Source organism: Hypanus sabinus, chromosome 3 (assembly GCF_030144855.1).
Source record: "Hypanus sabinus isolate sHypSab1 chromosome 3, sHypSab1.hap1, whole genome shotgun sequence".
Classification (NCBI taxonomy): domain Eukaryota; kingdom Metazoa; phylum Chordata; class Chondrichthyes; order Myliobatiformes; family Dasyatidae; genus Hypanus; species Hypanus sabinus.
Genome location: NC_082708.1, coordinates 1 through 16,593, shown reverse-complemented (window position 1 = coordinate 16,593; position 16,593 = coordinate 1). Strand labels below are relative to the sequence as shown.

At 52.1% G+C, this 16,593-nt stretch overlaps 1 protein-coding gene across 1 annotated transcript in view; it reads left to right on the top strand.

Annotated features, from left to right (window-relative positions):
* LOC132390685 (dynein heavy chain domain-containing protein 1) overlaps window positions 1-12,741 on the top strand; it is a 329,747-nt gene extending 317,006 nt beyond the window's left edge. Inside the window, exons 22-24 of the mRNA XM_059963241.1 lie at window positions 10,678-10,836; window positions 11,008-11,218; window positions 11,979-12,741. Of these exons, the coding sequence (XP_059819224.1) occupies window positions 10,678-10,836; window positions 11,008-11,218; window positions 11,979-12,222 (614 nt within the window). The 3' untranslated portion in view covers window positions 12,223-12,741. The remainder of the gene's footprint in view (window positions 1-10,677; window positions 10,837-11,007; window positions 11,219-11,978) is intronic.
* Window positions 12,742-16,593: the final 3,852 nt, after the last annotated feature.

Here is a 16,593-nt window from a genome sequence, read left to right as displayed (position 1 = left end):
ACAGAGTGAAACTCCCTCCACACTGTCCTGTCACACACTCCTGGGATCAGATACAGAGTGAAACTCCCTCCACACTGTCCTGTCACACACTCCTGGGATCAGATACAGAGTGAATCTCCCACACTGTCCTGTCACACACTCCTGGGATCAGATACAGAGTGAATCTCCCTCCACACTGACCTGTCACACACTCCCGGGATCAGATACAGAGTGAAACGCCCTCTACACTGTCCCATCAGAGTCCCACGGTCAGATACAGTGAAGCTCCCTCCACACTGTCCTGTCACACACTCCCGGGATCAGATAGAGAGTGAAACGCCCTCTACACTATCCCATCAGAGTCCCACGGTCAGATACAATGAAGCTCCCTCCACATTGTCCTGTCACACACTCCCGGGATCAGATACAGAGTGAAACGCCCTCTACACTGTCCCATCAGAGTCCCACGGTCAGATACAGTGAAGCTCCCTCCACACTGTCCTGTCACACACTCCCGGGGTCAGACACAGAGTGAAATGCCCTCTACACTTTCCCATCAGAGTCCCACGGTCAGATACAGTGAAGCTCCCTCCACACTGTCCTGTCACACACTCCCGGGATCAGATACAGAGTGAAACGCCCTCTACACTGTCCCATCAGAGTCCCACGGTCAGATACAGTGAAGCTCCCTCCACACTGTCCTGTCACACACTCCCGGGATCAGATACAGTGAAGCTCCCTCCACACTGTCCTGTCACACACTCCCGGGATCAGATACAGAGTGAAACGCCCTCTACACTGTCCCATCAGAGTCCCACGGTCAGATACAGTGAAGCTCCCTCCACACTGTCCTGTCACACACTCCCGGGATCAGATACAGAATGAAACGCCCTCTACACTATCCCATCAGAGTCCCACGGTCAGATACAGTGAAGCTCCCTCCACATTGTCCTGTCACACACTCCCGGGATCAGATACAGAGTGAAACGCCCTCTACACTGTCCCATCAGAGTCCCACGGTCAGATACAGTGAAGCTCCCTCCACACTGTCCTGTCACACACTCCCGGGGTCAGACACAGAGTGAAATGCCCTCTACACTTTCCCATCAGAGTCCCACGGTCAGATACAGTGAAGCTCCCTCCACACTGTCCTGTCACACACTCCCGGGATCAGATACAGAGTGAAACGCCCTCTACACTGTCCCATCAGAGTCCCACGGTCAGATACAGTGAAGCTGCCTCCACACTGTCCTGTCACACACTCCCGGGATCAGATACAGGGTGAAACGCCCTCTACACTGTCCGATCAGAGTCCCACGGTCAGATACAGTGAAGCTCCCTCCACACTGTCCTGTCACACACTCCTGGGCAGATACAGAGTGAAACGCCCTCTAAACTGTCCCATCAGAGTCCCACGGTCAGATACAGTGAAGCTCCCTCCACACTGTCCTGTCACACACTCCCGGGATCAGATACAGAGTGAAACTCCCTCCACACTGTCCTGTCACACACTCCCGGGGTCAGACACAGAGTGAATCTCCCTCCACACCATCCCATCACACACTCCCGGGGTCAGACACAGAGTGAAATGCCCTCTACACTTTCCCATCAGAGTCCCACGGTCAGATACAGTGAAGCTCCCTCCACACTGTCCTGTCACACACTCCTGGGCAGATACAGAGTGAAACGCCCTCTACACCGTCCGATCAGAGTCCCACGGTCAGATACAGTGAAGCTCCCTCCACACTGTCCTGTCACACACTCCCGGGATCAGATACAGAGTGAAACTCCCTCCACACTGTCCTGTCACACACTCCCGGGATCAGATACAGAGTGAAACGCCCTCTACACTGTCCCATCAGATTCCCACGGTCAGATACAGTGAAGCTCCCTCCACACTGTCCTGTCACACACTCCCGGGATCAGATACAGAGTGAAACGCCCTCTACACTGTCCCATCAGAGTCCCACGGTCAGATACAGTGATGCTCCCTCCACACTGTCCTGTCACACACTCCCGGGATCAGATACAGAGTGAAACGCCCTCTACACTGTCCGATCAGAGTCCCACGGTCAGATACAGTGAAGCTCCCTCCACACTGTCCTGTCACACACTCCTGGGCAGATACAGAGTGAAACGCCCTCTAAACTGTCCCATCAGAGTCCCACGGTCAGATACAGTGAAGCTCCCTCCACACTGTCCTGTCACACACTCCCGGGATCAGATACAGAGTGAAACTCCCTCCACACTGTCCTGTCACACACTCCCGGGGTCAGACACAGAGTGAATCTCCCTCCACACCATCCCATCACACACTCCCGGGGTCAGACACAGAGTGAAATGCCCTCTACACTTTCCCATCAGAGTCCCACGGTCAGATACAGTGAAGCTCCCTCCACACTGTCCTGTCACACACTCCTGGGCAGATACAGAGTGAAACGCCCTCTACACCGTCCGATCAGAGTCCCACGGTCAGATACAGTGAAGCTCCCTCCACACTGTCCTGTCACACACTCCCGGGATCAGATACAGAGTGAAACGCCCTCTACACTGTCCCATCAGAGTCCCACGGTCAGATACAGTGAAGCTCCCTCCACACTGTCCTGTCACACACTCCCGGGATCAGATACAGAGTGAAACTCCCTCCACACTGTCCTGTCACACACTCCCGGGATCAGATACAGAGTGAATCTTCCTCCACACTGTCCTGTCACACACTCCCGGGGTCAGACACAGAGTGAATCTCCCTCCACACCATCCCATCACACACTCCCGGGGTCAGACACAGAGTGAAATGCCCTCTACACTTTCCCATCAGAGTCCCACGGTCAGATACAGTGAAGCTCCCTCCACACTGTCCGGTCACACACTCCTGGGCAGATACAGAGTGAAACGCCCTCTACACTGTCCCATCAGAGTCCCACGGTCAGATACAGTGAAGCTCCCTCCACACTGTCCTGTCACACACTCCCGGGATCAGATACAGAGTGAAACGCCCTCTACACTGTCCCATCAGAGTCCCACGGTCAGATACAGTGAAGCTCCCTCCACACTGTCCTGTCACACACTCCCGGAATCAGATACAGAATGAATCTCCCTCCACACTGTCCTGTCACACCCTCCCGGGATCAGATACAGAGTGAAACTCCCTCCACACTGTCCTGTCACACACTCCTGGGATCAGATACAGAGTGAAACTCCCTCCACACTGTCCTGTCACACACTCCTGGGATCAGATACAGAGTGAATCTCCCACACTGTCCTGTCACACACTCCTGGGATCAGATACAGAGTGAATCTCCCTCCACACTGACCTGTCACACACTCCCGGGATCAGATACAGAGTGAAACGCCCTCTACACTGTCCCATCAGAGTCCCACGGTCAGATACAGTGAAGCTCCCTCCACACTGTCCTGTCACACACTCCCGGGATCAGATACAGAGTGAAACGCCCTCTACACTATCCCATCAGAGTCCCACGGTCAGATACAGTGAAGCTCCCTCCACATTGTCCTGTCACACACTCCCGGGATCAGATACAGAGTGAAACGCCCTCTACACTGTCCCATCAGAGTCCCACGGTCAGATACAGTGAAGCTCCCTCCACACTGTCCTGTCACACACTCCCGGGGTCAGACACAGAGTGAAATGCCCTCTACACTTTCCCATCCGAGTCCCACGGTCAGATACAGTGAAGCTCCCTCCACACTGTCCTGTCACACACTCCCGGGATCAGATACAGAGTGAAACGCCCTCTACACTGTCCCATCAGAGTCCCACGGTCAGATACAGTGAAGCTCCCTCCACACTGTCCTGTCACACACTCCCGGGATCAGATACAGAGTGAAACGCCCTCTACACTGTCCCATCAGAGTCCCACGGTCAGATACAGTGAAGCTCCCTCCACACTGTCCTGTCACACACTCCCGGGGTCAGACACAGAGTGAAACGCCCTCTACACTTTCCCATCAGAGTCCCACGGTCAGATACAGTGAAGCTGCCTCCACACTGTCCTGTCACACACTCCCGGGATCAGATACAGGGTGAAACGCCCTCTACACTGTCCGATCAGAGTCCCACGGTCAGATACAGTGAAGCTCCCTCCACACTGTCCTGTCACACACTCCTGGGCAGATACAGAGTGAAACGCCCTCTAAACTGTCCCATCAGAGTCCCACGGTCAGATACAGTGAAGCTCCCTCCACACTGTCCTGTCACACACTCCCGGGATCAGATACAGAGTGAAACTCCCTCCACACTGTCCTGTCACACACTCCCGGGATCAGATACAGAGTGAAACGCCCTCTACACTGTCCCATCAGAGTCCCACGGTCAGATACAGTGAAGCTCCCTCCACACTGTCCTGTCACACACTCCCGGGATCAGATACAGAGTGAAACGCCCTCTACACTGTCCCATCAGAGTCCCACGGTCAGATACAGTGAAGCTCCCTCCACACTGTCCTGTCACACACTCCCGGGATCAGATACAGAGTGAAACGCCCTCTACACTGTCCGATCAGAGTCCCACGGTCAGATACAGTGAAGCTCCCTCCACACTGTCCTGTCACACACTCCTGGGCAGATACAGAGTGAAACGCCCTCTAAACTGTCCCATCAGAGTCCCACGGTCAGATACAGTGAAGCTCCCTCCACACTGTCCTGTCACACACTCCCGGGATCAGATACAGAGTGAAACTCCCTCCACACTGTCCTGTCACACACTCCTGGGATCAGATACAGTGTGAATCTCCCTCCACACTGTCCTGTCACACACTCCCGGGGTCAGACACAGAGTGAATCTCCCTCCACACCATCCCGTCACACACTCCCGGGGTCAGACACAGAGTGAAATGCCCTCTACACTTTCCCATCAGAGTCCCACGGTCAGATACAGTGAAGCTCCCTCCACACTGTCCTGTCACACACTCCCGGGATCAGATACAGAGTGAAACGCCCTCTACACTATCCCATCAGAGTCCCACGGTCAGATACAGTGAAGCTCCATCCACATTGTCCTGTCACACACTCCCGGGATCAGATACAGAGTGAAACGCCCTCTACACTGTCCCATCAGAGTCCCACGGTCAGATACAGTGAAGCTCCCTCCACACTGTCCTGTCACACACTCCCAGGGTCAGACACAGAGTGAAATGCCCTCTACACTTTCCCATCAGAGTCCCACGGTCAGATACAGTGAAGCTCCCTCCACACTGTCCTGTCACACACTCCTGGGCAGATACAGAGTGAAACGCCCTCTACACTTTCCCATCAGAGTCCCACGGTCAGATACAGTGAAGCTCCCTCCACACTGTCCTGTCACACACTCCCGGGATCAGATACAGAGTGAAACGCCCTCTACACTGTCCCATCAGAGTCCCACGGTCAGATACAATGAAGCTCCCTCCACACTGTCCTGTCACACACTCCCGGGATCAGATACAGAGTGAAACGCCCTCTACACTGTCCCATCAGAGTCCCACGGTCAGATACAGTGAAGCTCCCTCCACACTGTCCTGTCACACACTCCCGGGATCAGATACAGAGTGAAACGCCCTCTACACTGTCCCATCAGAGTCCCACGGTCAGATACAGTGAAGCTCCCTCCACACTGTCCTGTCACACACTCCTGGGCAGATACTGAGTGAAACGCCCTCTAAACTGTCCCATCAGAGTCCCACGGTCAGATACAGTGAAGCTCCCTCCACACTGTCCTGTCACACACTCCCGGGATCAGATACAGAGTGAAACTCCCTCCACACTGTCCTGTCACACACTCCCGGGATCAGATACAGAGTGAAACGCCCTCTACACTGTCCCATCAGAGTCCCACGGTCAGATACAGTGAAGCTCCCTCCACACTGTCCTGTCACACACTCCCAGGATCAGATACAGAGTGAAACGCCCTCTACACTGTCCCATCAGAGTCCCACGGTCAGATACAGTGAAGCTCCCTCCACACTGTCCTGTCACACACTCCCGGGATCAGATACAGAGTGAAACGCCCTCTACACTGTCCGATCAGAGTCCCACGGTCAGATACAGTGAAGCTCCCTCCACACTGTCCTGTCACACACTCCTGGGCAGATACAGAGTGAAACGCCCTCTAAACTGTCCCATCAGAGTCCCACGGTCAGATACAGTGAAGCTCCCTCCACACTGTCCTGTCACACACTCCCGGGATCAGATACAGAGTGAAACTCCCTCCACACTGTCCTGTCACACACTCCTGGGATCAGATACAGTGTGAATCTCCCTCCACACTGTCCTGTCACACACTCCCGGGGTCAGACACAGAGTGAATCTCCCTCCACACCATCCCATCACACACTCCCGGGGTCAGACACAGAGTGAAATGCCCTCTACACTTTCCCATCAGAGTCCCACGGTCAGATACAGTGAAGCTCCCTCCACACTGTCCTGTCACACACTCCTGGGCAGATACAGAGTGAAACGCCCTCTACACTGTCCCATCAGAGTCCCACGGTCAGATACAGTGAAGCTCCCTCCACACTGTCCTGTCACACACTCCCGGGATCAGATACAGAGTGAAACGCCCTCTACACTGTCCCATCAGAGTCCCACGGTCAGATACAGTGAAGCTCCCTCCACACTGTCCTGTCACACACTCCCGGGATCAGATACAGAGTGAAACTCCCTCCACACTGTCCTGTCACACACTCCCGGGATCAGATACAGAGTGAATCTCCCTCCACACTGTCCTGTCACACACTCCCGGGGTCAGACACAGAGTGAATCTCCCTCCACACCATCCCATCACACACTCCCGGGGTCAGACACAGAGTGAAATGCCCTCTACACTTTCCCATCAGAGTCCCACGGTCAGATACAGTGAAGCTCCCTCCACACTGTCCGGTCACACACTCCTGGGCAGATACAGAGTGAAACGCCCTCTACACTGTCCCATCAGAGTCCCACGGTCAGATACAGTGAAGCTCCCTCCACACTGTCCTGTCACACACTCCCGGGATCAGATACAGAGTGAAACGCCCTCTACACTGTCCCATCAGAGTCCCACGGTCAGATACAGTGAAGCTCCCTCCACACTGTCCTGTCACACACTCCCGGAATCAGATACAGAATGAATCTCCCTCCACACTGTCCTGTCACACACTCCCGGGATCAGATACAGAGTGAAACTCCCTCCACACTGTCCTGTCACACACTCCTGGGATCAGATACAGAGTGAAACTCCCTCTACACTGTCCTGTCACACACTCCTGGGATCAGATACAGAGTGAATCTCCCTCCACACTGACCTGTCACACACTCCCGGGATCAGATACAGAGTGAAACGCCCTCTACACTGTCCCATCAGAGTCCCACGGTCAGATACAGTGAAGCTCCCTCCACACTGTCCTGTCACACACTCCCGGGATCAGATACAGTGAAGCTCCCTCCACACTGTCCTGTCACACACTCCCGGGATCAGATACAGAGTGAAACGCCCTCTACACTGTCCCATCAGAGTCCCACGGTCAGATACAGTGAAGCTCCCTCCACACTGTCCTGTCACACACTCCCGGGATCAGATACAGAGTGAAACGCCCTCTACACTATCCCATCAGAGTCCCACGGTCAGATACAGTGAAGCTCCCTCCACACTGTCCTGTCACACACTCCCGGGGTCAGACACAGAGTGAAATGCCCTCTACACTTTCCCATCAGAGTCCCACGGTCAGATACAGTGAAGCTCCCTCCACACTGTCCTGTCACACACTCCTGGGCAGATACAGAGTGAAACGCCCTCTACACTTTCCCATCAGAGTCCCACGGTCAGATCCAGTGAAGCTCCCTCCACACTGTCCTGTCACACACTCCCGGGATCAGATACAGAGTGAAACGCCCTCTACACTGTCCCATCAGAGTCCCACGGTCAGATACAGTGAAGCTCCCTCCACACTGTCCTGTCACACACTCCCGGGATCAGATACAGAGTGAAACGCCCTCTACACTGTCCCATCAGAGTCCCACGGTCAGATACAGTGAAGCTCCCTCCACACTGTCCTGTCACACACTCCCGGGATCAGATACAGAGTGAAACGCCCTCTACACTGTCCCATCAGAGTCCCACGGTCAGATACAGTGAAGCTCCCTACACACTGTCCTGTCACACACTCCCGGGATCAGATACAGAGTGAAGCTCCCTCCACACTGTCCTGTCACACACTCCTGGGCAGATACAAAGTGAAACGCCCTCTACACTTTCCCATCAGAGTCCCACGGTCAGATACAGTGAAGCTCGCTCCACACTGTCCTGTCACACACTCCTGGGCAGATACAGAGTGAAACGCCCTCTACACTTTCCCATCAGAGTCCCACGGTCAGATACTGTGAATCTCCCTCCACACTGTCCTGTCACACACTCCTGGGATCAGATACAGAGTGAATCTCCCTCCACACTGTCCTGTCACACACTCCCGGGGTCAGACACAGAGTGAATCTCCCTCCACACCATCCCATCACACACTCCCGGGGTCAGACACAGAGTGAAATGCCCTCTACACTTTCCCATCAGAGTCCCACGGTCAGATACAGTGAAGCTCCCTCCACACTGTCCTGTCACAGACTCCTGGGCAGATACAGAGTGAAACGCCCTCTACACTGTCCCATCAGATTCCCACGGTCAGATACAGTGAAGCTCCCTCCACACTGTCCTATCACACACTCCCGGGATCAGATACAGAGTGAAACGCCCTCTGCACTGTCCAATCAGAGTCCCACGGTCAGATACAGTGAAGCTCCCTCCACACTGTCCTGTCACACACTCCCGGGATCAGATACAGAGTGAATCTCCCTCCACACTGTCCTGTCACACACTCCCGGGATCAGATACAGAGTGAAACGCCCTCTACACTGTCCCATCAGAGTCCCACAGTCAGATACAGTGAAGCTCCCTCCACACTGTCCTGTCACACACTCCCGGGATCAGATACAGAGTGAAACTCCCTCCACACTGTCCTGTCACACACTCCTGGGATCAGATACAGAGTGAATCTCCCTCCACACTGTCCTGTCACACACTCCTGGGATCAGATACAGAGTGAATCTCCCTCCACACTGTCCTGTCACACACTCCCGGGGTCAGACTCAGAGTGAATCTCCCTCCACACCATCCCATCACACACTCTCGGGGTCAGACACAGAGTGAAATGCCCTCTACACTTTCCCATCAGAGTCCCACGGTCAGATACAGTGAAGCTCCCTCCACACTGTCCTGTCACACACTCCTGGGCAGATACAGAGTGAAACGCCCTCTACACTGTCCCATCAGAGTCCCACGGTCAGATACAGTGAAGCTCCCTCCACACTGTCCTGTCACACACTCCCGGGATCAGATACAGAGTGAAACGCCCTCTACACTGTCCCATCAGAGTCCCACGGTCAGATACAGTGAAGCTCCCTCCACACTGTCCTGTCACACACTCCCGGGATCAGATACAGAGTGAATCTCCCTCCACACTGTCCTGTCACACACTCCCCGGATCAGATACAGAGTGAAACTCCCTCCACACTGTCCTGTCACACACTCCTGGGATCAGATACAGAGTGAAACTCCCTCCACACTGTCCTGTCACACACTCCTGGGATCAGATACAGAGTGAATCTCCCTCCACACTGTCCTGTCACACACTCCTGGGATCAGATACAGAGTGAATCTCCCTCCACACTGTCCTGTCACACACTCCCGGGATCAGATACAGAGTGAAACGCCCTCTACACTGTCCCATCAGAGTCCCACGGTCAGATACAGTGAAGCTCCCTCCACACTGTCCTGTCACACACTCCCGGGATCAGATACAGTGAAGCTCCCTCCACACTGTCCTGTCACACACTCCCGGGATCAGATACAGAGTGAAACGCCCTCTACACTGTCCCATCAGAGTCCCACGGTCAGATACAGTGAAGCTCCCTCCACACTGTCCTGTCACACACTCCCGGGATCAGATACAGAGTGAAACGCCCTCTACACTGTCCCATCAGAGTCCCACGGTCAGATACAGTGAAGCTCCCTCCACACTGTCCTGTCACACACTCCCGGGATCAGATACAGAGTGAAACGCCCTCTACACTGTCCCATCAGAGTCCCACGGTCAGATACAGTGAAGCTCCCTCCACACTGTCCTGTCACACACTCCCGGGATCAGATACAGTGAAGCTCCCTCCACACTGTCCTGTCACACACTCCCAGGATCAGATACAGAGTGAAACGCCCTCTACACTGTCCCATCAGAGTCCCACGGTCAGATACTGTGAAGCTCCCTCCACACTGTCCTGTCACACACTCCCGGGATCAGATACAGAGTGAAACACCCTCTACACTGTCCCATCAGAGTCCCACGGTCAGATACAGTGAAGCTCCCTCCACACTGTCCTGTCACACACTCCCGGGATCAGATACAGAGTGAAACGCCCTCTACACTGTCCCATCAGAGTCCCACGGTCATATACAGTGAAGCTCCCTCCACACTGTCCTGTCACACACTCCCGGGATCAGATACAGAGTGAAACGCCCTCTACACTGTCCCATCAGAGTCCCACGGTCAGATACAGTGAAGCTCCCTCCACACTGTCCTGTCACACACTCCTGGGCAGATAGCGACCAACTTACAAACAGTAACCGGACAGACTTTAAAACGTGAACGACAACGACTGATACATTCTTCTTCCTCCAAGTCATCAACGCGGCTGGGCCCACGGCTCCGAGGGAAGAAGGTCCCTGCGAGGAAGCAGGAAAACCTGACCCAATGATGGTGACGGAATCCGGGGAGAGAATCCACTCGGATTTCCGTCTCTGGTTCACCTGCCGGAATGAAACGGACTGCTCTCTGCCCGGTGAGTGTGGCTGTGTGTGTGGGAGGCGGGGCGGGGTGGGGTAGATCTGCGAGGTCAGTGTCGGGGCACCTATCTGTGGGGGTTACCTCTGAATTCAAGCCCAGCTTGCCACACACCCCTCCCAACATGCCTCTGAAGATTGACCTTGGGACAAGTGGCCCTGTGTTGCAGGAGTGATCCGCCGGTACACAGAGAAGCTAGTGATCGAGACTCCATCTTCGCTACAGAGCACACTGATACGCACCTATACCCAAGCGCAGACCGAGCAAAGGGAGCGGAAACAGCCAGGAGCGGCAGCCGGGAGTCTCCTCAGCCTCCTGCATGCCGTTCTCCTCCATCGCCAGCACTACAGCCTCTGGGCACAGGCTCGCTCCTACCGCTGGTGAGTGCCTCACATACACGTGCACCCAATACCACATGAGGCCATCTGACAGGTCATAGGTTAGGGTGAAAGGTGAAATATTTAAGGGGATAACAGCACTTAGAGGGTGGTGAGAGTGAGGGACTTCTTCAACCTTTAAGAGAAGTTTAGATAGATACATGGATGGGAGGCATAAGGAGGCTAAGGTCCGTGTACAGGTCAATAAATTTGGCCCGGACTGGATGGGCCGAAGGGCCTGTTTCTATGTTGTACGATTATTAAAAGTCCTTGACTGTCTGACGGCGGGTTGGAGGGGTGGAGACAGAGCTGTCAAACACCCCTGAAGGTCAGTGGCCCCCGCCACAGCCTTCCTTACTCATCCTACTTGCCCGAATTTAGCAGATCTCAGCACAAGTTGTCACCATGTTACTACGTATCTGCCTCCACCCCTCCCAGACTCCAGTGCTCAACATCCGACGCTACTCCCCTTCCATTCAAACCCACTGTACCTGTCTCCACCACCTCTCCCCTCCTTTTCCCATTCCACCAATCACCTGCGGCCCCCCCAATCACCCACCATCCTCGTCCCCACACACTACCCCTCAGCCCACCAATTATCCACCACAGACTTCCCTTCGGCTCATCAGTCATCCACTGCCCCCATCTAGGGATATGGAGGATTATGGTCCCGGTGCCGGTTGATGGTTTTAGCATGGACTAGATGGGCCAAAGGGTCTGTTTTGGTGCTGTACTTCTCTATGACTCTTTGACTCTATAACAGGACACAGGCAGATCTCTTCGCTGCCCTTGATATTCAGCGGAAGTTGCAGGCGACCTGGGGTGATGCAGAGACCCTGCTCGAGCACCTTGTAGGTGAGACGGTTGTTCATTTCACTGCCCCGAGTTCCCTACGACACAAGGTATGTCTGAGACATGAGATTCTGCAGAAGCTGGAAATCCACAGCAACACACACAAAATGCTGAAGGAGCTCAGCAGGTCCAGCAGCGTCCATGGAAGGGAGTAAACAGTCGACGTTTCAGTACAAGACCCTTCTGTTCAACTGGATACTGCCTGACCTGCTGTGTTAGAACATTACAGCACAGTATAGCCTCTTTGGCCCACAATGTTGTGCCAGCTTTTTAAACTACTCTTAGATCAATCAAACCCTTCCCTCCCCTCCATTTTAATATTATCCATTTGCTGATCTAAGAGCATCTTAAATGTCGTGGCAGGGTGTCCAGGCACCTACCACTTTGTGTAAATGCCTACCTCTGACATCCCCCCCACACATTCCTCCAATCACTTTTAAATTATGTTTTCTATTATAAGCCATGTCCACCCTGGGAAGAAGTCCATAAGTCTGGCTGCCCAGTCTGCCTGTGCATCTTATCATATAACAATCACAGCACGGAAACAGGCCATCTCGGCCCTCCTAGTCCGTGCCGAACTCTTAATCTCACCTAGTCCCACCTACCCGCACTCAGCCCATAACCCTCCACTCCTTTCCTGTCCATATACCTATACAATTTTACCTTAAATGACACAACTGAACTGGCCTCTACTACTTCTACAGGAAGCTTATTCCACACAGCTATCACTCTCTGAGTAAAGAAATACCCCCTCATGTTTCCCTTAAACTTCTGCCCCCTAACTCTCAAATCATGTCCTCTCGTTTGAATCTCCCCTACTCTCAATGGAAACAGCCTATTCACGTCAACTCTATCTATCCCTCTCAAAATTTTAAATACCTCGATCAAATCCCCCCTCAACCTTCTATGCTCCAATGAATAGAGACCTAACTTGTTCAACCTTTCTCTGTAACTTAAGTGCTGAAACCCAGGTAACGTCCTAGTAAATCGTCTCTGCACTCTCTCTAATTTATTGATATCTTTCCTATAATTCGGTGACCAGAACTGCACACAATATTCCAAATTTGGCCTTACCTTAACATTACATCCCAACTTCTGTACTCAATGCTTTGATTTATAAAGGCCAGCGTTCCAAAAGCCTTCTTCAGCACCCTATCTACATGAGACTCCACCTTCAGGGAACTATGCACTGTTATTCCTAGATCTCTCTGTTCCACTGCATTCCTCAATGCCCTACCATTTGCCCTGTATGTTCTATTTGGATTATTCCTGCCAAAATGTAGAACCTCACACTTCTCAGCATTAAACTCCATCTGCCAACGTTCAGCCCATTCTTCTAACCGGCGTAAATCTCCCTGCAAGCTTTGAAAACCCACCTCATTATCCACAACACCTCCTACCTTAGTATCATCGGCATACTTACTAATCCAATTTACCACCCCATCATCCAGATCATTTATGTATATTACAAACAACGTTGGGCCCAAAACAGATCCCTGAGGCACCCCGCTAGTCACCGGCCTCCATCCCGATAAACAATTATCCACCACTACTCTCTGGCATCTCCCATCTAGCCACTGTTGAATCCATTTTATTACTCCAGCATCAATACCTAACGACTGAACCTTCTTAACTAACCTTCCATGTGGAACTTTGTCAAAGGCTTTGCTGAAGTCCATATAGACTACATCCACTGCCTTACCCTCGTCAACATTCCTCGTAACTTCTTCAAAAAATTCAATAAGGTTTGTCAAACATGACCTTCCACGCACAAATCCATGCTCGCTACTCCTAATCAGATCCTGTCCATCCAGATAATTATAAATACTATCTCTAAGAATACTTTCCATTAATTTACCCACCACTGATGTCAAACTGACAGGTCTATAATTGCTAGGCTTACTTCTAGAACCCTTTTTAAACAATGGAACCACATGAGCAATGCGCCAATCCTCCGGCACAATCCCCGTTTCTAATGACATATTAAAGATCTCCGTCAGAGCTCCTGCTATTTCTACACAAACTTCCCTCAAGGTCCTGGGGAATATCCTGTCAGGACCCGGAGATTTATCCACTTTTAAATTTCTTAAAAGCGCCAGTACCTCCACCTCTTTAATTGTCATAGGTTCCATAACTTCCTTACTTGTTTCCCACACCTTACACAATTCAATATCCTTCTCCTTAGTGAATACCGAAGAGAAGAAATCGTTAAAAATCTCTCCCATCTCCCTCGGCTCCACACATAGCCGACCACTCTGATTCTCTAAGGGGCCAATTTTATCCCTCACTGTCCTCTTGCTTTTAATATAACTGTAGAAACCTTTCGGATTTACTTTCACCTTATTTGCCAAACCAACCTCGTATCTTCTTTTAGCTTTTCTAATCTCTTTCTTAAGATTCCTTTTACATTCTTTATATTCCTCGAGCAATTCCTTTACTCCATGCTGCCTATATCTATTGTAGACATCCCTCTTTTTCCGAACCAAGTTTCTAATATCTCTTGAAAACCGTGGTGCTTTCAAACCTTTAACCTTTCCTTTCAACCTAACAGGAACATAAAGATTCTGTACCTTCATAATTTCACCCTTAAATGACCTCCATTTCTCTATTACATCCTTCCCATAAAACAACTTGACCCAATCCACTCTCTCTAAATCCCTTCGCATCTCCTCAAAGTTTGCCTTTCTCCAATCAAAAATCTCAACTCTAGGTCCTGTCCTGTCCTTCTCCATAATTATATTGAAGCTAATGCTATTGTGATCACTGGACCCGAAGTGCTCCCCAACACATACATCTGTCAGCTGACCTATCGCATTCCCTAACAGGAGATCCAACACTGCCCCATCTCTAGTCAGCACTTCTATGTATTGTTGCAAAAAACTATCCTGCACACATTTCACAAACTCTAAACCATCCAGCCCTTTTACAAAATGAGCTTCCCAGTCTACGTGTGGAAAATTAAAATCTCCCACAATCACCACCTTGTGTTTACTACAAATATCTGCTATCTCCTTACACATTTGCTCTTCCAACTCACGCGCCCCATTAGGTGGCCTATAATACACTCCTATCAGTGTTACTACACCTTTCCCATTCCTCAACTCCACCCAAATAGCCTCCCTAGAGGAGCTCTCTAATCTATCCTTCCAAAGCACCGCCATAAGATTTTCTCAGACAAGCAATGCAACACCTCCTCCTCTGGCCCCTCCTACTCTATCACACCTGAAGCAACTAAATCCAGGAATATTTAGTTGCCAATCACACCCTTCCTGCAACCATGTTTCACTAATAGCTACAACATCATAATTCCAGGTATCAATCCATGCTTTAAGCTCATCCACCTTTCTTACAATGCTCCTAGCATTAAAATAGATACATTTAAGATACTCTCCACCTTCTCCTCTCTTTTCATCCCTAAGAATGCATTCAAATTTATTATCCTTTTCTTTCTTCTCCCCTACATCTTCGGGCTGAGCGCATCCCTTCTCCATCACCTGCCTTTCCTCCCTCACACACTGTCTCTTTACTTGCTCCACTGGTGAACTAACCTCCTCTCCCATGGTTTCCTCAAATTGATTCCTGCCCCCCCCCATCTTACTAGTTTAAAGTCTGCTCTGTAGCCCTAGCAAACCTCCCCGCTAGGATATTGGTCCACCCAGGATTCAAGTGTAACCCGTCCTTCTTGAACAGGTCACGCCTGCCCCAGAAGAGGTCCCAATGATCCAGAAACTTGAATCCCTGCCCCCTGCTCCAATCCCACAGCCACGCATTCATCCTCCACCTAATTCTATTCCTACTCTCACTGTCGCGTGGCACAGGCAGTAATCCCGAGATTACTACCTTTGCGGTCCTTCTTCTTAACTGCCTTCCTAACTCCCTATACTCTCGTTTCAGGACCTCTTCCCCTTTCCTACCTATGTCATTGGTACCTACATGTACCACGACCTCTGGCTCCTCACCCTCCCACTTCAGGATATCTTGGACGCGATCAGAAACGTCCCGAACCCTGGCACCAGGGAAGCAAACTACCATCCGGGACTCCCGATCACCTCCACAGAACCGCCTGTCTGAACCCTGACTATTGAGTCCCCTATTACTATGGTCCTCTTTCTTCTATCCCTACCCTTCTGAGCTACAGGGCCCGTCCTCTGTGCCGGAGGCCCGGCCACTGTCACTTCCACCAGGTAGGCTGTCCCCCCCAACAGTACTCAAGCATGAGTACTTATTGTCAAGGGGTACAGCCACCGGGGTACTCTCTAGTACCTGCCTCTTCCCCTTCCTGACCGTGACCCACCTATCTGCCTCCCGTGGCCCCGGAGTGACCACCTGCCTGTAACTCCTCTCAATCACCTCCTCACTCTCCCTGACCAGGCGAAGGTCATCGAGCTGCAGCTCCAGTTCCCTAACTCAGTCCCTCAGGAGCTGCAGTTCGGTGCACCTGGCGCAGATGTGGACGTCCGGGAGGCTCGGAGACTCCAGGACCTCCCAAATCCGACACCAAGAACAACAAGCTGCCCTCACACTCA